At 25.1% G+C, this 27,300-nt stretch overlaps 2 protein-coding genes across 2 annotated transcripts in view; one reads left to right on the plus strand and one right to left on the minus strand.

Annotated features, from left to right (window-relative positions):
- Nup50 (nuclear pore complex protein Nup50) lies at positions 1-4,493 on the minus strand. Its single transcript, XM_011495708.1, has 5 exons — positions 4,205-4,493; positions 3,720-3,891; positions 1,801-2,693; positions 1,104-1,256; positions 1-843 (listed from the first exon to the last, which is right to left on the minus strand). Exons 2-5 carry the CDS (start codon positions 3,876-3,878, stop codon positions 537-539), a joined length of 1,512 nt encoding a protein of 503 aa, XP_011494010.1. The 5' UTR covers positions 3,879-3,891; positions 4,205-4,493; the 3' UTR covers positions 1-536.
- Positions 4,494-13,069: 8,576 nt separating this feature from the next.
- Positions 13,070-27,300, plus strand: part of LOC105359453 (uncharacterized) — a 114,186-nt gene continuing 99,955 nt past the window's right edge. The window contains exon 1 of the mRNA XM_011496067.1: positions 13,070-13,346. Coding sequence (XP_011494369.1) covers positions 13,269-13,346 — 78 coding nt within the window. The 5' untranslated portion in view covers positions 13,070-13,268. The remainder of the gene's footprint in view (positions 13,347-27,300) is intronic.

The raw sequence follows: 27,300 nt of genomic DNA on the forward strand, positions 1-27,300 counted from the left end.
AAAATAAGATTGTTCAATGCCGATCTTCAAAATTACATTTATCCTTCTCTAAAATTTACCTTTTACACAAATTGTAAGTATATTAAGAAATACTTAAGAATAAATTTTATTATGAATCTATGTCCTATAATTTTTTTGTATTTCTTATTAAACCTACAGTCTAAATGGATAAACCACTTTTACATTGCAATATTAATCTTGTGAATTATGAACTTGAAACAGTGCTTATTAATTTTGTTTCTACGAAATTAAATTGATGAAAAATTTAAATAACAAATTCTTGAAAAATAAAGATTGACACATTATGTAATCTTCAATGAAACAAATACGAACATCGTATAGCAAAATTATTAAAGTAATTTACTTTTTTACTAAGCCTATTGAAAAGATTTTAAAAATCATTACAAACGTATTTGTTTCCCTTACTTGTGCATCTGAAAATGTTGCGTAAATATTTTTTTTTGCCATTCGCCAGCGACAAAATGTGTGTACATATTACATCAGTTCGAAATAGATAGAATTGACCATCGGGTCCACTATTTCCTATACTTTTCAAGGGCTTCGAAAAGTGCATCAGCTTCTTCGGGTGTTTTCACTCTTAGTAATGTTGCAGTAGGTGGGGGTTCCGATGTGGGCAATGGCAAACATACCAACATTATATTCGTTTTGTTCAAACGTTTTATTGGTATATTTTCCGTTAGAAGTGTATTCAATAAAAGATTTCCTAAGGAATTCACTGCACGCACTATAAGCTGCATTTTATTGTTCGGAGTTGGTTTTAGAAACAATGTACCTACTCCTCTGTCACTGTAGTTTCCATCCTTTTTCACAAAAACTTTACATCTGTAATTTTATTTAAATATAATTAATTTTCATAATTACACAAATAGAAAATTTTTCAATGTTTGGAAATATAAATATTAATTCTACCAAGCTATATACCTTCCTTATTAATTAATGCTTTACAATAAATACTGAATAAAAAATATACATAATAGATACTTTATAGGAACTTTAATAATTGTAAATAAGGGACTAAATAAAAATATCTTAATAGATTAAAAAGCAGTTAATTTAAAATAGTAAACCATTGATTCCATTACTTTTGTTCATAAATAGATCCTGATTCTTTAACTGGTTCAAAGTCTGGTTTAGGAGGTGAATCGTCTTCATCTTCTTTTTCCTCTTCCTTAACTGGTTTTTGTTCAGTTTCCTGTGGCTTTGTTACTGCACCTCCAAATGTAAATGGTTTACCTCTAAATAAATTTTAGATTAACATAGCAAATATTTTTATTTAATATTTAATATTTATTTTGAAGTAAGATAGTGAATGAATGTTTCATACGTATGTATCAGTTAACTAAAAATAGGTATAAATTATTAAATTAAATGGCCTATCTTAATGTTTATTATCATATATTTTTAATAACTAATAAAGTAATATTTTAAACTTACTATTTGAAAATTTAAATAAATTCAAACTAACATTTTAATACTACTTGCACAATGAAATCTTGTTTTCGGTATAAAATATGATATTTTCACCCGGTATTTCTCCACAATTTTGCTCCAAGTTTTTTGATATTTTATTCATTTTATAAATTAGAATTTTGCCCTTAATAACAATTATTGAACAATGATAAACGTCTGTGCATAAGCTTATTAGGAAAAATGTAATTCCGAAATATAAATTTAACTCAATATATAGATAAATGATGATAGATAAGTAATAAAATATAGTAAAATGTTTATTTGGTTATTTACATGAAAAATCAATATTTCAATTTTCTTTAAACTTACCCTCCAAAGCTAAATCCTGCAGAAGCTGTACTGGCAGTTGAACTTTGACCAAAACTAAAAACTGTGGAATTTAATGTGGCATGTGGAAATGTTAAACCACTGACAGTTTTTTCTTCTGTTTTTGATGATTCTTCACCGTCCTTAGTGTCAATTGTAGACGACTTGGCTAAGAAAAGATTCTTCTCACCAACAGCATTAAATGATACATTAAAGGAACTTTTATCAGATTTATCCGAAGAAAATATCGATTTAGTAGATATACATTTAGTTCCAAAAACTGATTTTTCAGATTTCCAATCATCAGAAGTTTCCTTGGTTAAAGGCTTAGAACTTGAACCACCAAAAATGAAATTTTCTTGTTTTTTTTCGCTAGAAACCAATGATTGATCTTTTTCAACAGGCTTTATTTCTGATTTAATTTCTATCTTTGTGTCTGTAGGTTTAAGACTCTTAATTTCTTTGACATACTTGATTTCAATTTCTTTCAAATACTTTTCATAATCACGAAATATTGGTGTTAATATACACACGGGATTTGCATCAACATGTGTTTTTATCCATTGCGTTACACTTTGATTAAGACCCTTTAATTTTGCATAATACTCTGATAGTTTCTTAGGTGATGTGCTTTCTTTTTCAGTAGATACTGGTTTTGTCATTTTCACATCTTTCGTATTTAATGTAGGGGATACTGAAATACCTGTACCATTTTCTAAAATTTTTATAGATCCATTTGTTGTAGGAGTTTTGCTTGGTATAAAACTTGAACTTGTAGAAGCTATTGTGCTATTATCTGTGTTTGGTTTTGCTAGGAAACTAAAGGGTGAAGATGTGTTTGAAGTAGCCATTGATTTAAAACCAGTAAATGAGCCAAACGCACTTTTTCTTAAATCCTAAAATTGTGAATGAATAATTATAACGATACTATTGCTCAATTTTTAAGCACATACTTAGATAAAAAGTAGTTAAGATAAAATTAATTTTAGCTTCTATTTATTAGTCAAGGAAACAAGTTTTATAGAAAAAAGAAGATACGAAAGCATTACAGTTTGATGATTTACAAATGTACAGAAACTTTTAATTTCTATTTGTATGAAATCATAAATGTATTAAATATGACATTTTAAATAAATAAATAATTAATATTAGCTATATTTATTTGCAATGCTTCTCGTATTTGAATAATTTTAAATAGATAAATAAATTTGATTTTATAAAAGTTCTCGAGTAATGAGTAAGTTCCTACATTTAAAAAATGAATGTAACTATATGTTTGATAGTTTAATAATAATTTTCCGTCCGCTCTAGCTGATGCTTGGGACAAGAAAGCTTATAAATTTCCAAGAGCCAAAGGTTTTGGAAAATGCTTCATTTTTGAACACTATTTTTATACTTTTAAAAGAAAATTCATTTTTATACTAAATTATAAGCTTTAAAATTTCACTTCAATACATAATAAAAGATTGTTTTATACTTCTATAATTTATTTATAAGTGTTAAATAAAATTGTATTTCATTTGTCGAATAATGATATTTTGCTATTTCATCAATTACATTGTTTCAATTTAAATTTTAATTTATTTTATCAATCATTCTTTTTTATTTTAATTTCTATACTCAATATAAAAATATTTTATATTTGAAGTATTAAAAGTAAAATTATAAATATAATTAGGTAACACAGAAGAATATATGTAAATACTATTTTAAAATAATAAAGTTACTTCAATATTTATATTTTAAAAAAATATTGCTTTTGCTTAATATATACACATTTATTTTGCTTATATTCGTGAATGAATAGTTTGCAAATAAAAAAAAAAAATTTATTTATATATATCTATATTTATTAATGTGTTCATGAAGGAGAATTTTAAATGCATTTATATTATAACACGAGGAAAATTAAAAATATTTACATCTTGACCCTGTGGAAGTCTTCGCCTAGCTATTTTTACAACACGTTTGTTAAGGATATCATCTGCTGCTTTCAAAAATGTTCCAGCATCTTCAGGTTCTTCTTCTTTATTCCAATTGTCAGCATTAAGATCTGATGTTGCGTTTCGTTTATTTGCCATAGTTTTTCATTAACTTAAATCATAATAGAGAAAAAGAAACCATTAAGTAATTATCCAATATCATTTAATGGTATTATTGTGAAATTAAAGGAAACTTAACACAGTATTCAGAGGCTCTATATTTAAATTAAAGAATTACTTAACACATTTAAATTCAGATATCAAAATTAATTATCAAAATCAAGTCAAGTGATATTACAAATAATTAGTAGATTATAAATGTAGTTTTACAAAATATTAAAGCTAAATCTTAACCTTAAAATCTTCGCGTTAGTTTGCACAATGTAGCCATTAACATAAACAATGCAGATTAAAATTCGGCTTACCACAAGATTTTGTTTTTAATGATTCTTTAAACTTTTTTTTTTTATAAATTGTAATAACGATTTAACGTAATCTCGTTCTAGGCACACCTAAATTACACATGAACAAAGCCAAACTCGGGCAGCACAACGGCGCCTTTCCACGTTTAGGACGTCATGGAATCAGAATACAGGCGCGTGTATAATCCCTTGAAAAGGCGCGCTTTAACAGAATTCCTTTCAGTGACACGGCTTGTAATGATAATTTTTGACTACTCGTGTTTTAATTTTACAACTATTTAAACCGACGACATTAGAAATAATAACTTATAAAATAAAAATTTTATTAGAAGATCTACAGAGAACAAACGTGTATGTATTATTAATACATTTGTGATTAGAATATTTAAATAATTATCGGAATATTTATTGAGAAAATTGTGTGTATTATAATATTGGGAAAATAATGACTTGTTTCCGGTAACTTTATTATTCGTCATTAGAGGACGCTTTTGATACATTTCCATATTCAATACACGATACTTTGAATAATTTGCTATTTGGATTTACGTTCATAAACGCTATTCCAATGCTTTATCATTCACTTTGTAAAATTATTTAGAAATTCGGAAAAATACCGTATAAAGCATTTATCAAATTTTACACGAGAATTTCTTTTATATAATTAAACATTTTGTTTGGTGATCATTATCATTTCTATAATACGTCATAATATCAATTAAGTATTGTCTTATTCATATAAATTTATAAATATTTTTGTTATGTAGTATGTACTTTTCTTTCTTTTTTTTTCTTTTTTATATGTAAGCTAACCGATGATAAAGATATATTGCAATTATCATCAGTATATCATTTAGTGGCTATTTTGAATGAATATTTTGAAATTTTTTGAATTATATTTTTTAAAATTCTAAACTATTTTGAAACTATATGAATTTTACAAAAATTTTATAAATTTCTTTATTTGTAGGAAAGTGTTCATACAATTAATATACACAATTTTAAAATCCGTTTGATAATATTTAGTACATAAAATTTTTGTATCTAAACCGAAAGAAATCATTTTTGAATTTTATTATTATATTATTGTATAGTATTTATGGCATAAACTTTTTGTTCCAAACTTTTATTTGCGATATTCCATTTTTACCTTCATTATAAAGTACATTTTGATATTTTCATTTATTTATTTATATATTTATAAATCTTTTTAAAAATTTACACACAATTATATAATTCTTTTTTTATTTTTTGTACGCTTATAATAAAGATTATACAACAAGAAAAGTTTTTTAATTTATTAATAATTTAAGTAATAAGTCTATAAGTTAATTACTTTTAAAGATTGCCATTCTACTGTACCACATTTAATTATATAAAAAAATTGTTTAATGTTTTTATAGATTTCCTAATTAGCTTATACTGTATATAATTTAGTCATTCATTTTGAAATAACAATAATACATCATAATGAATGTGTACTAATATTTCTATATAATATAAAAAATACATAAATATTTTATCTAAATATTGTCATTTTCTGGCGAGTACATTCAAAGTAACCTAAAACAAATTGTTATAATACTGGGGATAATTAGAAAACTTATATAATCAATAAATAAAATATTATTTTTGAGTATATTTAATTTTTTAACTTTACTTAATTTGATAAGCTGTTCCATATATATATATATATAAATTAATGTAAACATTATGAATTAAATGTTGTAAAATTTAATTTCACAAAACTGTAATCATAAATATAATTTTTAATATTCATATCTGAAAAGTATGCGTGTTTAGATAATCTCAATACTATTATATAAGGTAAATTATAATTACTAAGGCTTCATTATATTTTTTTCCATTTTTAATTAATGACATGTTTATTGTAATATTAATTAATACAATTAATCAAAATATATATTAATGAAATAATTAGTATAGTAATACTAATAAATAATAGTTTCATAAGATTGATAAACTGATAAAATTTACTCTAAGGTAAAGTTTTTAGTATGCATTTTAATAGAGATTGAAATAATTTTACTCATAAATTTATAGTGTAAAATATTTATAGTTAAAGTATTAATATTAATATTTTTTTTTAATTATGTATTAATTTAACAACTTAACTTGTAATTATTACAATAAGTGAATATATAATTTTAAAAATTTCTTTATTATTAAATCACCTATTGCATACTTATATTTATTAATTGTCGGGTACTTTTTATATTTTCAAATAATTGGTTATGCATTAAGGATCTTAGACATTAAGAAGATAAATTTTAATTTTATTTTCAGTTTAAATTATAGTTTTAATTATTTAGAATGAAGTATGAATAATATACACAAATATAAATAAACTATTAAATAAAATTAACTATTTTTAAAATTTAAGTTACTATAAGTATAAATATATTAATGCACGCTATAATGTAAGTAAATAATTAAATAAAGGTGTAATGTAATCATAAATACAAGCTAAACAAAGATGTATTGCTAGATCTTTCATAATTATTAGAGAAAATATTATATTCAGATAAAGTTACAAAATAATTAGTCATTATATATTAAACAGCATTTTATTTAAATATTTATGTATATTAATAATCTGTATAATAGTTTATATCCATAATTTATTCATGGCCAATTACATTATTCTTGATACATTACATTATAAATTTGAATTAATATAAATTAATTTATAATGGCGAATATTAATATTTAATTTACTAAAATTAAATTCAATTGTAATATTTAAATTTGCTTTTAAATTGGATATATTTGAAAGTAATAGATTTTTATTATAACCTAATACTACAAAACTTATTTTAAGAATAAAGAATTAAAATAGAATAAATTAGAGGCTATTTTTTATCTTGTATGGTTTGCTGTAGATTTCTAAACGTTCTTTCATTAAAACTACTGTTATACTTAATTATTTCAAACAACAATACATAATTACCAAAATTTTCTAATAATAACATTATTTTTTAATTTTTATTTAATTATATATTTTTTTAAATTATAATATTTATTTATTTAATTTACACAAATATAAAATCTCTAAATTTCTTACAGATTATTGTTGCAGATAATTATTTACACATTTTTCAAATATAATATTTTATAACGATTTACATAATTTAAAACGATTTAGTATCCCAATCCAAAAATCCATTCTGAAATTATCTATGATAAATAGTTTAAAAAGATAAATTACATTTCTTGAAAATAAATAATAAACGTTATTTTTGTTAAAATAATTACACGACAATTCTTTATTTAACGAATGACAATGATTTAATAGCAAAGTAAGATAAATTCATGAAAATAACGAATATACTATAATTATTAATATGCTGAGCAAGGTTAAAACATAGTTCCACACGAGGGATCCAGCCCGAGGATATATATTATATTATTGTTTACTACAAACTTTCTATTCCCTTATTATTTTATTTATTTTCACAATTGCATTAATTAATTTATGGTGTATGATGTGCGATTTATTTGTCTGGTCGTTGTTTTCTCTCCAATCGTTGAATAGTTCGGACAAATTTCTCAATACTTCATTCATGTGAAATAAATACCACATTTTATTTATATAACAAAAGCAGTTGTCTCTTAAAAAATCAAGGCTGAAAGTATTACAGTATATATTAAACAGGCTGACAACGCTATAATTTAATCTACGTGAATTTTTGATCATTGCAACTACAATTTAAGCTGAATAGAGATAACTTATAGAATATGTATTATTGTTGTTAATGACAGATTATTTTCCGTCTTAAAAATAAATTATTTGCAGAATGAGAATTTGAAATTATTATTTCATAATTGTATTTTTCATTATTTATTTGCTATTAAAATTATTGAAGAGAAAAATAAATAAATAAAATAAATTGTTAATTATTAATTTTGTAATCAATTATGATATGTTAAATATGTAATAACAATTAAAATACATCGTTAGAATACAAAGAAATATTTTAATATATGAGAGTTACAAATGTAGCTGTTTAGCTGACAAGAAAAATGAAGGAAATTTTAAGAGAATTTGTTAAATTTGCATAAGTTATACAAAATAGATTAGTTCATAAAAACTTAATATTGTAATGGTTGGCAATTTTAATTTCGTTGCTACGTGATGCACGCGGCAATCGCGGTTACTCCGCATTATACCATTTAAGTAAATAAGCCTTAACATTAAAGAGAAATTAAGAATGGGACATATAAACCTGGTTTAAAAAATAGTGAAGTCATAGAAACATATCTCTCTTATATTTTGCCTTCTATCTCTCTTTCTCTCGGCATCGTTCCTTTTTTTCCTGCTTCATCCCCTTCCTTTTATATTTCTTTTTCTCTTATATCTCTTCTCTATCTATCTATCTATCTCTCTCTCTCTCTCTCTCTATCTCTCTCTCTCTCTATCTCTCTCGACTTCTCACTATATTTTCTGATCACGATGGACGATAATTTTTCATTATTTATATACGTCATATAATACATATGCACATCTGTGTAATAAAATATAAACCAAAGAGTACGAAACTGTGCCAGCAAGAATTCGAGTTGTGGATAAGAGTGTGAGACAGGTATATGAGACAGAGAGACAGGCAGAAAAGCAGATAGAAAGAGATCAAGTGACAGTGCGGGGGGAGTGTGCGCGTGTGTTCGAGAGAGAGAGAGAGAGTGAGTCAGTGAGTGAGTGAGTGAGTGAGTGAGAGAGAGAGAGAGAGAGAGAGTGAGAGCTTCAGCACCTGGTGCGCGACACTCGCGTCTACGATCCCTTCCTCGACTAACTTTTCCTCTTGCGCCCCGTCTACACTGTCACTGACTTTTTATTGAATCACTTTTAATAAGCCATGTTGTATAAAATAAGTTAAATAAACAGACGCTATTTCCTCAATGCATGTGTTGTCAAGTAATGTGATCGTCGATTAAATATATTGCGCGATTATGTTTTATTATTAATTATAATATGATTAATATTGTTTATGGTATACATGAAGAAATGCTAAAGCGAGCATTATATACTTACAAAGTAATAGCGTAGAAAGGGTTATTTTCACGTTTATATTTTAATACATATGTACGTACCATGGATGACAGCTTTCAACTCCCTAAGCATTGTGTGTAACTAATAAATTAAATTAAAAAGTAATACCTAATGTGAATATTCAAATAATTATACAAAACGTACATTGTACAAATTTTATCATTATATGAATTTTTATTATTATTTTATATTAATAATGTAATGTGCATATTAGACTAATTAAATTTTTTAATATATATATTAATATGTTTGTAATTGTAAAATAGATGTTATTTTGGATATATTTGATTTGTTGTAATAATGTAACTTACATCTACCTTTTATTTCATATAAATTAAGACAAAATTGACTTCGTCTTATTTTTATATAGAACATAAATTCATAAGTTTTAGTTATACTATCATTAGGTCACCTTAACCTTATCATAAATCCCGTCATAATACTAAGTTACGTGACGGTTAGGTTGCATTTGTATTATTATGACTTAACAGTATTAAATAGAAAATATTAAATATGAATTGTTGATCTAATAAGCATTAATATTTAATGACATATATATATATATATATATATATATATATATATATATATATATATATATATTTATGAAAATGATAAATAAGTTTTATTTATCAGCAATGCATGCGTGATTATAATATATCTACATGTGTTCTTAATATGCATAATTATTCGATATAATATTAAAAAATTTGATCTTAAACAAATACTGATTCGTATTATGATTTAAAAAGATCTTATAAATAAAAACTCAAACTATAAACAGTACTATCAATACTAATGCTTATTGTAGCTACGACATAATTTCCATCATTTTTATAACCAAAGTATTGCTTTCACAATAATAAATAAATACTACGATTTTAAAATTTATGTGAATGTTAATTTTAATGTTCAAAATAAATTGAAGGGATCTATCGGCTACTATTTTTCTTTACAGATGCAATCATTTATGCAATAAATAAATGAATTGATAAACACAACTTTTATTTTTTACAGTATAAAGCTTTTGTTTTACAATTATTAGATACCTATACTTTTGTTATTATACTTATTTTCATTGAAATTTATGTACCGTACATTATATTACAAAAAATAATAATAATAAAAAAAATGTATTAAATAACAATCTTTAAAATAAATTTTTTTTCCATTTAACACTAAATAAATTAGGATTGTGTTTGTTATAAATGATATATACACGTAAAAGTTATAAGAAGGAATAATGCGTCATTTGATAGATATTATATATATATATATATATATATATATATATATATACTTTTAAGAAATTAAAAATTTTATTCAAAAATAATGTTTGAAAAGTTGTTTCCTCATATTTTTAACTATATTGACAAAGTTTTGAATCAATTGTAAGATTTGGGCATGATAAGATAATTTTATGATTTTTACTACAAAATGAAAAATATACTAAATGAATAAGAATAATTAAAATAATAAAAATTAAGTAAATGTGGTAAAAAAATATTGTTAACGATTTCTTTTTTTGAGATGTTAACTTTTATAGATGAATTTTAGTATTTAGAAAGATTTATTTTTAAATAAATTTCTGTTGATCTGATATTTAAAATTCTTATTTTATGGTTTAGCTGAGTAGCAAATAAGTTCAATGGCGAGATGTTACAAAAATAATTTTTTTTTCTATTTTATTATGTACTAGTACGTAACATTATAGATTTAATATAAAAGTAAGAGTCGTATTGATCATTATTTTTCTATTAGAGTAGAAACATATTTGAATTAATTCTCTTTATACAAACTATGGCAGAAAATAGAATTTACGAAGAAATAATGAACAATAATGTTAAAGTAATTGTTCTGTACGCCGATATATTTTAAGAAAATTGTAAACGAAAATTTAATACAGTATTAAAAAAGAAAAAAATATTGATTATATGATTGAGTCTATATAGCCTTGAATAATATATATATTTAAACAAATGTATAGAATATTTTTATAAATATTTTGAAATTTCTAAAATTTTATCATCACAATAAAAAATATTTATTGTTTATAATATTTTTGTAGAGGTTAAGGGTTCGTTCCAGTAATACATTTGTTATGTAATATATATATATATATATATATATATATATAACAGTACAAGTATAAATATATATATCATTATGTAATTAAGAGATATGCATATAAATAATTAAATTAAATTTTGTACCTCTTTTTACGACTTTTGAATAAGGAAATATTTACAGACAAAAATGTAATAAACTATTTATTGCATAAAAATAGGTATGTATTTTAGAAATTTTCTATATTTTCAAGGATTCCTTATTATTAATTCATGGTCAATAATGAAATAAAATAATGAAAGTAAAATAATTTGATTATGTTATATAAAGATAGTATAACCGTAACATATCATTAATAATTTATAATATTTAGTCATTTAAGTTATTTATATTTTGTATATGAATATGTATTCACATCTGCATATACGTGAGAATATATAAAACTTACATTTTATTATATGATTCATATAAAAAATATAATAAAATTTTAAATTTAATAATTTAATAAATTGAAAGTATATATATATAATTTGAGGTACTTGGAAATATGAAGGAAAGTATGAAATAAATTATAAGTTTTTATACAATTAAATTTAATAATACAATTTCATGAATACTGCTTGCGTTGTTTATAAATATAAATAGATGTATATTTATTTACAAGAAATTTGGATCGAAAGTAATTACTTTTTTGTTGTATATATAATTAATGAAGTTTATAATGTAGAGGGGTAAGATTTAATCAGGTCGGTAGCATGCCAAAAGACAATTTTAATATAATATTTGATTAAGTTGTTCGTTCTGCTTATGAGGATGAGGTCAAATGGAATGGGGCCGGAGTTTGATTAAAATGTGCCATATTTAAAAACTCGGCTACTTGACTTTTGAGTTGAATATCGAAAGGCATCGAAAGGCATTTTACAAGGAATGGAATATCGAATGGATGATTAATATAAAATGTAACGACATGCAAGATGCACCGGGAAAAAATATCCACAATATCGCGAAAGCTTAAATTTATGCAAGATAAGCGTGGATGCGTGGATCATCGTTAGTGCCGGCCAGTTAACTAAAATAGGATTGCAAGGGCATTAAAAGGGAGAGCAGCATCGACGAGATGATGGCTCTTATCAACGATCAAACCATACGGTGTTTGGAAGAGTGGTAGCGGTCAATTGCTGAACGAGCCCAACCGTCGAATTTGTAGGTTAGGTTGAACGCTTTGCTCCTTCTTGCTCGCTCACTCTCTCTTTCTCTCTCTCGCTTTCAGCGGGCCGGTGCTGCGCGCACCCACACGGCGGCTCGGTGGCGCTTGTCTCTCGGTCTCTTGGTTTCTCCGTCGGCTAAAGTACCGTCCAGTGCGGAAACGCTCTCGCAGTGGAGCGCGCGCGCGGCCTAACCCTAGTCCTCTACAACCCTCTCATCTTATTTATTCGCCGTAGTCGTAGCTGTAGTCGCCGTCTCCGTCGGCGTAGTTGTTGCCATCGTCGATTGCCCGTTTAACTATACGGAGTCGCTTTTGCGCTTTAATATATACATTCACAAACGCATATATATTTATATGTATATAGATAGATAGCATAAATATATATTTATATATATATATATATATATATATATATATATATATAGATAGATAGACATAAATATATATTTATATATATATATATATATATATATATATATATATATAGATAGATAGACATAAATATATATTTATATATAACGAGAGAGAGAGAGAGAGAGAGAGAGAGAGCATAGATATATGCATGCGCGCGCGCACGTACACACTGAGAGACACGTACAAGCAGAGTTGAGCACGAGCTTGTGCGCGCGTGTATGTGCACGTACACCCTTGTGGCTCCTGAGGCGGTGCGGAAGGAGGCGAGGACGAAGGCCCAAAGACCACGGAAAGATCGGATCTGAGGAATTATGGAGATATCCAAGGCTCTGCAAGAGGAGATATTGTCAGTACAGAATAAGCTGAAAAACGCGATCCGCGATCATCAGGTGAGTCCCATCGGCCGGCCAACTTTCCGCCCTTTCTTTTCTTTTCTCTTTCCTCTCTCTATCTTTCATTTCTTTACTTTTCCTTTCCCCTTGCCCCTTCACCCCTATCGATTGTACTTTTATTGCAATTCGTTAATCCCTTACACGCGCACGAATTCTCAGCCGGGCTTTCATGCCTTTTTATTTTTGTTCTTCCGCGTAAAGTGTGTTCGCTGCTTCGGTCGCGCTCTTTTGCTTTTTTCTTTCGTATGCTTTTATTGGACTCGTTGGGCCTCGCTCGTCTCTCGCAAACGTGTACACGCACTCGCGCACCCATTATTTCGCACGCGTCAAATATCCCAATGATTATTCGTCGCCCTTATGCACTTATAGTCTATCGGCGCTCGATAATGTTGAATTTTCATTTTGTTCGTCACTTTAATTTAACGCACATGAAATCCTGAGCCAACGTAAGCACATTTATTCGACTCCTCCTAATACGTTCATCGTTTATAATGTATTATTATAGTGGTAAGCTTTAGGCTGTGTGCAGAGCTGAGCAGAAGCTGAAGAATAGGCGCGCGAGTGCGTATGCGAGCTAACGCGTGTAATTATTATTCGCGTTTATGCATCATTTGTTACGCATTTCAGGCGATTGCGGCGCTGGTGAGAAAAAAAAACAAGTCGCCGCTGCACATTCGTACATTTGTCACAATGTGTACGAGGTGACAAGGGCACGAGGTGGCTCGGGACGAGGGGGAGAAAGATTACCGCGCGATTCATTAGTAGCGTAAGCGCATGTAAACGTACGCATGCATGCACGCACGCACGCACGCACGCACGCACGCACGCACGCACGCTCGCTCGTACGCTCGTACGGCTATTTTATGAAAAATGCGTGCGCTCGCTTAGTCAAGGTCGCCGTTGCGTTGCGCGAAAAACAAAGTTGGTTAATTTTTGTTTTTAAAGAGAATTTTCTCTCCCCTTGTCCCGTTAATTTTTTCCGCGTTTTTCTCTCCTCTCGCTTAGTTCGACGCACTTTTCCATGCGTGTTCGACCGTGAAGTAAGGTAGAGAGTTGAGCTCTCTACACGGCAGCGTAATTTACACGTGTAAGTTACGTGAGCGAGGAAACGGTTTTTACGTGCAATATAATGTGCGAGCATCATCCAATGATGTCATTAGGGAAAAGCGAAAGCTGCTAGCATAAGTGGAAAAGTAAATGGACTACGGTGAAATAGGATTGCATGCTCTATACAATTATTTTATGGCATTAATTAGATATTAATTATAGGAGATTTTTTTAACATTTCTTTTTTTTTTATTATTAATATCTATTTATGTTGTTGCTAAAGACGAGAGATGCTGCGCGTATGCCGACGCTTATTTCTAAAGTAGAGTATCATCTCGAGAAAAGTACGAGGGAGGCCGTGTACCTTACCTTCCACCGATAATCCGTCTTTATTCATCTTTATTCAGTTATATTCCTATATTCCAATGTTATTTTCAGTCTTGCTATGTTTGACAATACTTTAGTAATTACTTTTAATGCGTAGCGAAGGTTAATTATTATAAATTTAAAGACAAATTTTAAATTTCAAAATGGCGGATCTAAGGTCCGGGATGGAGTTAAAAGTACATAGTGTATTTTTATCTTTTCATTACAGTACATCATCTAGTTCGAAATAGTTTTTAGATATATTATACTGCAGTTATAATTATAAACAAAACAAATTTTATTATTAAGTGCATTTAATTAATATGTTTGCGTTTTAAAATATCTTCTCGTTCTATTATTTTTACGTGTACATTAAAATTATTCGATCATAAAATACGAACACAATATTATTTATACTATCAATACCTAAATGAGTATATAAAGAAATTATGAATTACATAAAAATTTATTGAACGCTAAATGCGGTAACGCTAAATAATTCGTTACAAATGAATTTTATGTTTTTTTATTTTAATAATTCAAATTACTATGCTTTATTTAATTGTTTGAATATCTTCAATTATTGAATCAACATTTTTCTTATCTTATTAACTTTCACGATATAATCAAATGTGTTTAAAAAAAAAATTGCTATTGACAATTTTTATGAAATTATTGAATAATATTGATTGTATATCCATTTAAATTACCCAATTACAGTGATTATTTGTATAAATATTATTGAAGTTGAAATTTATAATAATTTTATAACAATTATTTACTCATCAGCTTATGTAATAAAGAGCAAGTAGGTGAATATTTAGAAGAATTATATCTGAATCATTATAAATTTTCATGATAAATTTTTTTTTTTATTTGAATAAAATTGTAATTTTTAATCTTATATTAATGTTATTATCTAATGTTGTTCTTATTTTTATTATTTCACCAATACTACGTAAGCAAATTTGTTAATTTTCTAAAGTGGCTTATTCACTTTTAAGATTCTCGTCTTATGCATGAAACTTTAATTATACATATATATTATTTGGATAGTGCATGCTCTTATATTGTACATGTATTTCACATAATGTAGATGAATAAACTGGGGGCCAATGGCGGTACGTGTGCTTATAGGTAAGGCTTCTTACTTACGTAGTTCGTCTTATTGCATCAATTCTGGACAAATTTGCTTGAGATGGCAGGTGCGAAATTTAAATATATCGTAAATAAAAAATAATGAAACACGAATGCATAACGTACACATCCTTGTACTAATAACATATTGTAATTATTAATTATTTATCTATTTATTCTGGATATATGAAATTACACTGTATGAATTCATAAATTAAATAAAACTGATTTAAGTTTAAATTATCTATCGAAATATCTTATATATCATATTTATGTTTATTTTCAAAATCTATCATTCAAACATATTTATAAACTTTATTTTATTATATTCTAATATATATATATATATATATATATATATATATATATATATATATATTTCTAGTTAAATTATATACATATTTATGATACATAATAATGTTGATTGTATTAATTATGTGGAATATCCATGATAGTGCTACTTTAATAACAGAAAATAATTATACATGGAAAACTTATAACATCAATATTTACTTATAAACAAAAATTTATTTAAGTAAAAAGCATCTTTAAAATTTTCTTATTAAAAAGCTATTATGATATTAATAGCAATAAATTGTGCGTCAAATATCTAATGACCTAGAGTTGATATTAAATAAATACGTAAATTTTTATTTATTTAAAACATATATTTTTTTTGTTACGATTAAACACATATATCATAAAATTAAATTTATATATACAATTCTTATACACGAACATTTTTTTATTCTGTAAATTGAATTCAAATAAAATTAATATATATCAACATATAAAGTTAAAATCAATGCTTACGATTTTCTTCATAACGAAGATTCACAACGAATAAAATATACTTTAATCAACAGATTCTTAAAGTATTATAGAATATATTGAAATTTTTGATGATACAAAGTTAATTATATTAAACAAATTGAATAGATACGCAATATTGGTCTAAATATATCAAAGATTACAAGTTTTTCTTTCTCTTTTGCAAACAAACGTAGAATCTGTTTAATTAAAAAATTTTTTTTATTAAATAAATAAACAGTGAAAATAATAACCAAATTGTTATATTTATTGTAAAAAAATGCAACATAAATTTTTTTTTTTTTAAATATATTTGTTTTTGAAAATAGTAGTATATTTATATTTATATTTTATACGTTATATTTTGGGTTATATTATAACTGTAAGAACAATTTGCAAACCCAAAATTTTATTCTTACGAATTGAGAACTTCAGAATGAGTGACTGAAATGCATGAAACTATTGAGTATATTAACTGACGTTTAAATGTGCATATATAGGCCAAGAGTCAAGTATAAATGTGAACGTGTTCAATATGTTCAATGTCTTCACTATTAAAACAAATATTACATTGGTTTGGTGGATAACAAAAGCAATTATTACGTTTTTTTTTTCAAGTGTAATATAATTAGTCGACGTATTTACGAGCAGGATTTGATATATTATTTTTAAATCTGAAACAAAGGAAAAGAAAGAAAAAAAACGGAAATCTTAAAAGAGGCAATATTGCTGTATCTAGCAATTTTATTAAATTCCAATGCTGATAAGTAAGAAGTGTCGTAAAAATTTCTATGATATTGATATTTATTTGTTGGCTACTACAAGTTTCTGCTTTGGATTAAATAAATCCAATCTGGTCTAAACGTCGAATTCTGATCTTATGCATTCGTTGTTTTCCATTCTTTTGTTTTTTATACACATAATATAAGACGACGGGATGAGGTTGTAGTGAGAAAAAGAAAGACAGAAATAAAGAGCAAACACTAGATGTTCAATAAAGAAACCAAGCACTTCTATCAAATCTTTCATCTCTTTTTTATTCTCACATTGTTCATTCTATGATGGGAAGTTTGAAGCTGCAATTATTCACCAATAAACGATTAGCAATATTATTGATCATGGTAATAATTTATAACTATATAATAGGATTTAATACTTTAAAAATTTTCAGTAATTTATACGTATTCTTTTGCTTATAGATATAATACTATTAGCCGAAAAATTAATTATAAAGTTCCATAAATTTACAATTTAGATCACACGATTTGTCTATGCGAATGCTTTTGTCTATAATTTTGATGAAGTCTTATAAAAAATCCCTTCTACGGAAATAAAATGTATAATACGCAAAGAAACTTTATAATAATGAATTTCTATTTGAAATAGCTTATTAAAGAATGATTATTGGTGTTTTTGTTGTGTACAAATAAATTATATGAAATCATACAGTTTAACTATATTTGAAACTAAATGTATCATATTATAACAATGAATCATTATTTTGGAATGTAAGAAGAAATCAAATCATTTTATTAACATAATAATTAACATATTCTTTATTGTTTTGTGCTATGCAATCATTAAAAAGTTATCCTTCAGATTAAATGTATTACCCATATATATTTCATTATATACTTAGCGTAATGTGAATAAGATTCATTTTAAGTAAATGCAAGCTCTTACAAGAATATTAACTAAACTTTACTAAATGTTTTACAAATAATTAAGTTAAACCAGCCAAATTTAGTTCCTTAATTTAATCCAAAATCATTTTAACTAGATTGTATGTAATTGTATTTTTCTCGGATCTAAAAGGCTTAAGTAAATTTCAGAATTAAATTTTTTTTTTGGTATTTGTATTAAACATTCATAAGTAAAATTTTTAATATAATCAAATGAGACTAGTGATAAAATATCATTCTAGTTTTCGAATAATGCCATCTTTTTTAGCACTTTCGTATTTCATATTTTCCTTAACATCAACATTTATTATGTCAACCTTAGGGCATAATTATAATTTTTATCATTAACATTAAAATTTGAAAAAAATATTGAGTGGAAATTAAAAGGAAGAGTGAGAAATAGTATACAAACTAATATTAAAATAGTCAAAGTATAATTTTATGTAATTAGAATTTTTAATTTTTGTTATTTCATTTAATACAATATAGATTTTAATCAAAATAATTGGCTGACTCTTCTGCTATTGAATATTACCATATCACTAATATAATGACATCACAGGTTGGGCACTATATAAAGAATATAATCAAAAACAGATTTATACTATCATTTTATTATGTTCAATTATAAATCTTTTATCTCAACTACTCATGTTTTAAATATTTGATTATGTAAAAAAAAATGCCAATTCACTGAATATTTGTGATTAAATTATTTTATAAAAAATTTTAATTTAAAGAATTAATGGTCGATATTTTTTAAAATAAAGAAATAAATTGATTAAACAAAATAATAAATTTAAATATCTTACTATAAGTAATGCATGTCTTCAGTATGCAAGTAAAGGATAATTCATTAAAATTTTGCTGTCTTAATTGTGCAATCATAATTATTTCACTCGAATAAAATTTGATAAAGTAAGAATTTATATGTATTAATAGATATATGAAAAAAAGCAACATTAACAAAAACAGCAATATTTAATAAAATATTATTTTTATATATTTGGAAACTATTAAAATTGTATTTGTCAACACCTGATTGAAACATAAAATTTATAAAATTACATATCACCAATACTAAGAACCAACATCATTGGTTCTGTGGAAATATGCAATATACCGTAAAATAAAAAAGTACGAATAACAAAAATTTGAAAATAATGGGATTAAGAAAATGACGACAGCAACGTCAAGAAAGTATGGAATATGACATTTTCATAACAATGAATTACAACTCCCTATATTGGAATGATTTTTTTTAATTATATGGATTAATGTAGATAGGCTATATAATTGCAGGTTATGAATAATATTATGTTAGTTTTAATGGGACATTGAAATGAAAATACTTTTGAGTAAGTCAATGTAAAGTTGTAAAAATAATATTGAATGCAATTTTTTAATTATAGCTTCGATAGCATATTTAGAAAAATATAGAATGGTATGAATGAATGAACATTTTAAATTTTAATGTTTTACATAATTGTAACATACATTTTATGAAAACATAATAATAATCGTTTTGAAAAATTACTTATATAAAGTAAATTTAACAGATAGACATAATTAAATATTTTTCTATATATTCACTAAATATAGGTAGAATATTTAGTTCAGAATAAGAAGAAAATTTATGATTTTTTAATCATTTTGCCGTTAAAAATTATTTAAAATATTTGTTTTATTAATAAATTAATTTTGGAATTTTATATTATACTTGAAATAAGTAATGTATGCCGATTGCTTCATTATCTATTTAATTTAATAATTCATGGTTTTTTAAATTCCTCTATAAATATTTATATTTTGTTATGAATTACTTTTTTTTTTATCTAATATGTAAGATATTAAATATCCATTTTACTTATTTTATATTACATAGTGAATAAATTCAGATAATTATAATTTTATATATTAAAATCTATTTATATAAAAAAACTTCTCTAAAATAAATAAATTTTCAGTGCTATCTGTACTAGATGTACTATTTTTTGTTTGAGATTTAAATGGTTAACGAAATATATTAAAATTGCTTAAAAAGAGGAAATTTGAATGATATGCATTTAAATTTCTTTCAACGATTTATCGAAATGTACATAAAAAATTACTATATTATTTTCCATATATTTATTATTTATATCAAGTAGATTTTATGAAAATTTTATATTCTAGAATAGTACGGTAGGTTGGTTGGGAATATTACCAATTGTACTAAATATGAGTTCATAAATTTGATTATAATGATGAGTTATTACTCATTTAAATTATATTTTAAATAAATTAGAAAGGAATTTTCTTAACCTAATACCATTTAAACAAGCATCCTCGACACTTCAGACTTATTTAATCATGTTCAATTCCTGTATAAAGCCGCTCATACGTAAATATTCAGGGCTTCTTAATGCTGTGCTTGAATGTGTTACTGCACACGTAAGAGCGACGATTTTACACACACACACACACACACACACACACACACACAAGCATAATGTCGATTCGGCTGGTTTTATACAAGGCAATCTGGTCAGTTTGTCGTTCTAGGTGTTTGAAACGATTAGCATCATACTGTCCTTCAACCATTGCTTCATTCATTCGTGATGATTAACCATAAGAACGTATGCGATACATATTTTGGACTAATAGTTTGACTATTTTTAACATATTTTAATATACGAATGTTAAGTTATTTTATTGCTCTTTCAGTAATATCAGCGTAAATTCATCCAATTACGTTTGCATTGCATACTAATAATCAGAGAAGTCAATAATTAGAGAAGCTTATTTTTAATGAAACTCGTCGATTATTTTTTTCAGCAAGTTTCAAATTACTACCAATGTTAATGATGCGCGTGTAAAATGAATTTTAAAATAAGTTATGAAAAAATATTTATCAACGGAGAGGTAACAAGTCCTGCCCGTAAATTACGTCTTTATATATTGAAAATATTAAAGTTTGGGCAATTAATTTTACATATGCGAGTATTATAAGCTCTCTTTTTATCCAACGTTTCTAAGCAATGAATAGATAACGAATGTTTCCTTCCTGTTTAATCTTATAGTTGTATTTTAAAATACATGTAAATTTAAGGTTATAATATTGAAATCGAGAGGAGCGTATAACTTGGCAACATTGTAACGCAACAAAACGCATGAGCTTGGCCTCCGATACACCAGTTTCAAAAATGTTCGAAATCTACGAATTACGATATTTATTTACGAGGTAACGCGCACTTTATGTTCCATTGCAAAATATCTGTAACGGCTTTCTCCTTTGCTAATGTATTCAAGCAACGTAAAACAAATTTGATTCGCATTAACTATTCATTTATTAAAAGAAAATTACATCTGCCTTGTCCAATTAGATTCGACGTCTTAATTTTTATACCATAAAATGTTCGTCAATATATATATATATATATATATATATATATATAATTTCTTATTAATCCCAACGGACAATGCATTACCAACCGCATCGCTCAATAATAAGATGTATGTGTCATTCTTAGAAGACGTTTACTCATCATTACACCGAATATCTAAATTACTTTATTTTCATTGGTAAACAGGATTGCTTTCGCAGGACATAACCTCATAGAGTCATTACAAGCGGAGTGAAAATTTTCTTCTATTCCAATATATCAGTCCTATCGTTATTCGAATGATGCTTCGATCGGTGAGTAGAGTGGAGGGGAGGGAGACTTCTTAGGCGCCTCAAGGAAATTAGAGTGGCAATTCGAAAGCGTATATGGGTCAGGACGCGCTGAATCTTCGTAATTTTCGTCCTCTTTCGGATGCGTTGTCCTTTTGTCCCTTACTTGACGCTTGGTCAGCAATTTACTTATAACGTGATTGGATTGCCGAGGACTCGCTTTTCCATCCGTACATAAAAATTTTTTATACAATTTTTTTTTAAGACCGACGTATATTAACTTATTCTGGACACTACTTTGCCTTGTAACGAAGTATTCTTTATGTCAATATTAAACGTGCACATAGTTTTCAGCAGTTTGTATGGTTCCACAAATCTCAATATGATGATGCGTTATCATTTTTTTACTTTAAAATTGAGATTACAGTTATTATTAGTTTGAATGGAGAAGCAATTTAATACACGAGGAGCATATACAACCTACTGGACGTTTTCTAAAGATCTTTCATTTTATGTAATGGCTATAACTTTTTTCTAGGCTTTCACGATGTTTTTCATTAAAACTCCTGGCTTTTTAGGGTTTCAATCGTGTTTGCGTTATTGATTGTTAATATTTTCTCGACGTTGATATTGAAGTCCTTTAAAAGAAGGGAACCGAAAGTTTTCGATCTTTTACGACATTTTAATAATTAATAAGTCACTTGTTTATATAGCAAATCAGTCATTGATAAATCGAAAATACTATTACACAATAATACATAGATATTTTATATTTATTTTATATTTGAAAAGCTTGATAATTTTGACACACAACAAAATGCGCAAGAAAAAGATTTTAATCTATCGATGTTCAATTTACATCACTTCTGAATTCAAGTGTCAGTTAACGCCATTTTTTTGTCAATTAAATTCTCATTTAAGTTTCTATTGAATTTTATTAAAACTAGTATTAAATATATATATATATATATATTTCATATTAATTATTTTATAATTTGCTTTTACATATTTTCATTAAATTTTAATTTAAAAAAGAGGTTAGGCATGCATTGCGATCTTTAATTGGTGACAAAATTTGTTAAATTCCTATTTCAAATCTTTAAATGAAAAATACGTAAACAAGTTTTTATATCTTGAACTAAGATTAAATTGCAAAAGTTTTAATTTGAAATATTTATAGTTGTATCAATTTTCATAATAAGTATTAGCGTATACTTTTTAAATTGAAAAGCAACAAGAAAGGTTTTTAACGTTGATTAATATATTTTTATCACATTTAGAGAGTTATTATGCTATACTTAAATATTAAACTAGTGCCTTTCTTCGTGAAATTTTAATTTCGAATGCGTGAATTAACGTAATAAACATAAAATAGTATTTTATTATAAAATTTGTGATTCTATAATAATTATCTATCCTAAAGTGAAATAAAAATGAAAATATTAAATTTTAAAGTATTATGAGTTGCCTGCCTAATTTTTTGTTACTAATGAAATTTTATATTTACATATGCATTATGGATAGATTAGTATCTCTTAAAATGTATGAATTTATAACTCCATCCATAATTCATATATATATATATATATATATATATATATAATTATTGTTATTGTCAGATAAGAACGTTTAATGTAAAAGTCAATTAATTTTTTTAATAATAAACAATGTCTTTGGTAAATGTCTAAAATTTTATCACTTAGAAATTGAAGCTGCACGTGAACGTATCATTTGTGAAATGGGGTTATGTAAAAGGATGTATCTAAAGTTTTTATGATCTAGTGAAACATTGTTCTCAAGATGAAATTGTAAATTGTCGACAACAATATAGTTACTCATAAAACTAAAAAATGTTTAAAATATACGAAAATTTAAATATGTAACAATAAATATTTTTCATTTTAAATTGCATTTTATATATAGAGTAAATATTCAAAAGTTTTAATTAGTACAAAAATTCTCAAATTTAATTTAATAGAAAGTAAACATTTTATGAGCTTTTAATTTTATTTACATTACTAAAATATATTTTCAAGTTAAAAGATATTCTAATTAATATACGATTCTTTTATGTATATTGTATTTTTATCATATAAATTGCATACTATCTTTTAGGATTGACGTCCTGCAAGTTTATATATTCATCAATTTTTCAAAACTATTTTAAATATGAAAATTGACATATATTTTTCATACTAGAAACATGAATAATTTGATGTAAGTATTAATGCAAAGTAGTCGATTTATAAATATATATATTAATATTTAGTACTTCCAAGTGTATTTGTACAAGCTGTTCAATATATCTAGTGCTATCTTAAAATTTAAATAATTAATTTAATATTTTATGAAATAAAATTTCATTCTACTAACCAATACGCATTCATTGTTAATTTATTTAAAAATTTACATATATATATATATATATATATATATATATATATATATATATATATATATATATATAAGAATTCACTATTACTATATATTACTGTTGAAAGAAAAATAATTCATGTGGGAAATATTATTTTATATTTTATTTTAATTTAAAATCAATGCTTAATATTTATAAATTGTTACAATAAATTGTTAAAAGAAATTTAATGGCATTTAAGACTGGGCAGTCAAATTAAAAACCTATTGGCTTAATCGTTTATGCTAGTTATAAGAAATCAATGTCTGACAAGGTTGTCCGCGTGCAGGCGCTTTAAATGTTCTTACAAATATTTAATTATCGGTACAATACATGGTAAATTTTCAATCGATTTTTCTAGATTTTCCGATAGATTTTTTATTCAACGGTTACTTGTGGCCTTTTCGTATTTATTTATTTATTGCATTTTGAAAAATCTTAGTTTATTGCAAATAAAGTAGCTTAATTTAAAATAACATAAATTTATATTAAGATAAATATAATGGAAATAGTATAATAAAGTTTATTGTTCAATAATTATAAAAAATAGTCATTATAGTGATAGTAATGTAAAGGGGATATAGGATACCAACCTTCGTTACGCTCTCTGCCGTACCGACTGGTCATTAAATAGCAATTGTAGTTTAGAATATATTTAGAATCGTCATTAATTATATTCTCTAACCGAGCTTAGAACAAGGAGGACATTATTGTGTAAACGTCCGTAGGAGAGTATAAATAGTTGTTATTAATAATATGATAGTTTGAGTTAAGGAAAATAGCTAAATAAAAAATTAATTTTTATGATAAGTACGTATATCAAATTTAATTGTAAGCGTTCATCTAAATCTAACTATAATATTTTTCAACTAATAGCATTTGAAATAACGTTTAAATTTCTTATTACTAATACATTATTTTAGACGACGTAAAATAATATATATATATGATTTTGATAATTATCCTATTTTTATGTAATTATTAATTATTGTTAATTAATTGTTAATTACTGAGGTTCACAGTAAGTGGTTTCTGATAAATGAATTCAATGCAGTACACCGTTTGACGTTCCTGTTTTAAATATCTTCAATTTAAAGATAAGATTTATGCATTAATGTATTATTAAATATACATTATCATCAATTATATTTGACGTATTAGTTTAATTAATCATATATAATTAGCATATTTCTAGTACTTCTCCTGTCACACCTACTTTTTATAATAAAATTGCTTAATTTACTTCTAAGTATTGAAAATATATAAATTAAACATTTTTTTCCATATTATCTTGCGTAATAAAATAGATATATATATATATTTTTTTATATTGGTTGTTTATTAATAATTTAATTGTTAGATATTTTAGTTAGTTTCTACGAAGATAGTGTAATTTTTGCGCATTTTCAAGAGCTTGACTCTCAGTTTAAGCTAATATTTATTTTCAATTTAGCAGAAAACAACACAAGTTTAAGATCTTTTGTCATTTATTGCGATCAAGTGCTGTGATTGTTGAACCGAACCGTAACTCTATAGATAATTATAAAACCATTTTTGTATAAATTTTTGGTAATTGAAAAAACATAGTTTTTATTAAATTTTTTGAAGATACATTTAGTATGCAATTAAAATAAAATTTTTCTTACATTTTATTTTGATATATGGATTTATGCACTACAAAATTACAAAGTTATATTTACTTGAGCATAATATCAATTATAGACTAATATTATATATAAACTATAATATAAACTAAATTAATACAGTAATTTTAAAGTTGATACACAGATTGCAAAATGACTATCGATGTGTATTCATAACAATGCTATTTAGAATATTTTAACTTTAATTAATTTGTATTATAAATAAATGTAATTTCTTGTACTATATTTTTTTTTTAACTACAAATAATGTTGATTAGACTTAATTCCTTTTGATGAGCATTTTTTTTTATTCTTTTTGAAACTTTAAAAAATTTAATAGGAATAAGGTGTTTTTAATTATATTTTTGTAAAATTTTTGAATAGTTAACAAACATAAAAAACAATTCAAAATATTTTGACATTCAATGTTGAATAGTTTTCTTGATTAATTAGAGAAACAGCGAGAGAGAGAGAGAGAGATAGAGAGAGAGACAGAGACAGAGAGAGAGAGAGAGAGAACAAGGAAGGGAGCTCATATTTTGATAAAAAAGTTAACACATATAATTATATCTATATCGAAAACATATTTATCCTAATACCTTGTTTAAAAGGGTCATATTTTCATATACCAAATTGTACTACACTTAACAATTACATATTCTTAAAAAGATTAAAAATTTGTCGAATAAAGCTATAACTTTTCATTAGACCATCCGATTACGTTTATTTCGCTACTTCTCAGAATTTAAATGTATTAACATTTTCCTACAAATTATATAATATTGTATTGATAAATACAATAAAATATGATATAATAAGACCAAGTTAATTGTTAAAAATTTTTTTCTAAAATTATGAATATATATTATAATTCTAGATAAATTAATTTGTACGCACAATGTAAAATGCAATACTTAAGTAAATGTTTTGAATAAATCAATTTCATATTTATGACGAAGTTGTGAATATATTTTGTAATACTTCAAATAACAAATTTTCATATTAAAAATATGTTGGATTAAATTGAATCACTTAAATTTGAGTAATCAAATTAGGTATTTAAACGATTTAAAGATCTAATAAACTATATATAATATAATAATATTACCTGAAGCTACAAGAAATAAAAAATATTTTTCTTATATAAATTATTTACAATATTATTTACAAGTATTGTAATAATTTTCAAAAGTAAATT

This window comes from Ceratosolen solmsi, unplaced genomic scaffold (genome assembly GCF_000503995.2).
Source record: "Ceratosolen solmsi marchali unplaced genomic scaffold, CerSol_1.0 scaffold11, whole genome shotgun sequence".
Classification (NCBI taxonomy): Eukaryota; Metazoa; Arthropoda; class Insecta; order Hymenoptera; family Agaonidae; genus Ceratosolen; species Ceratosolen solmsi.

Excerpts from the sequence above, each read along its gene's own strand:
- Nup50 (XM_011495708.1), bottom strand. The coding sequence starts at position 3,878 with ATGGCAAATAAACGAAACGCAACATCAGATCTTAATGCTGACAATTGG. Across the intron at positions 2,694-3,719 it reads GACTTCCACAGGGTCAAGAT|GATTTAAGAAAAAGTGCGTT; the intron begins GTAAATATTTTT and ends TCACAATTTTAG. Across the intron at positions 1,257-1,800 it reads GCAGGATTTAGCTTTGGAGG|AGGTAAACCATTTACATTTG; the intron begins GTAAGTTTAAAG and ends AAATTTATTTAG.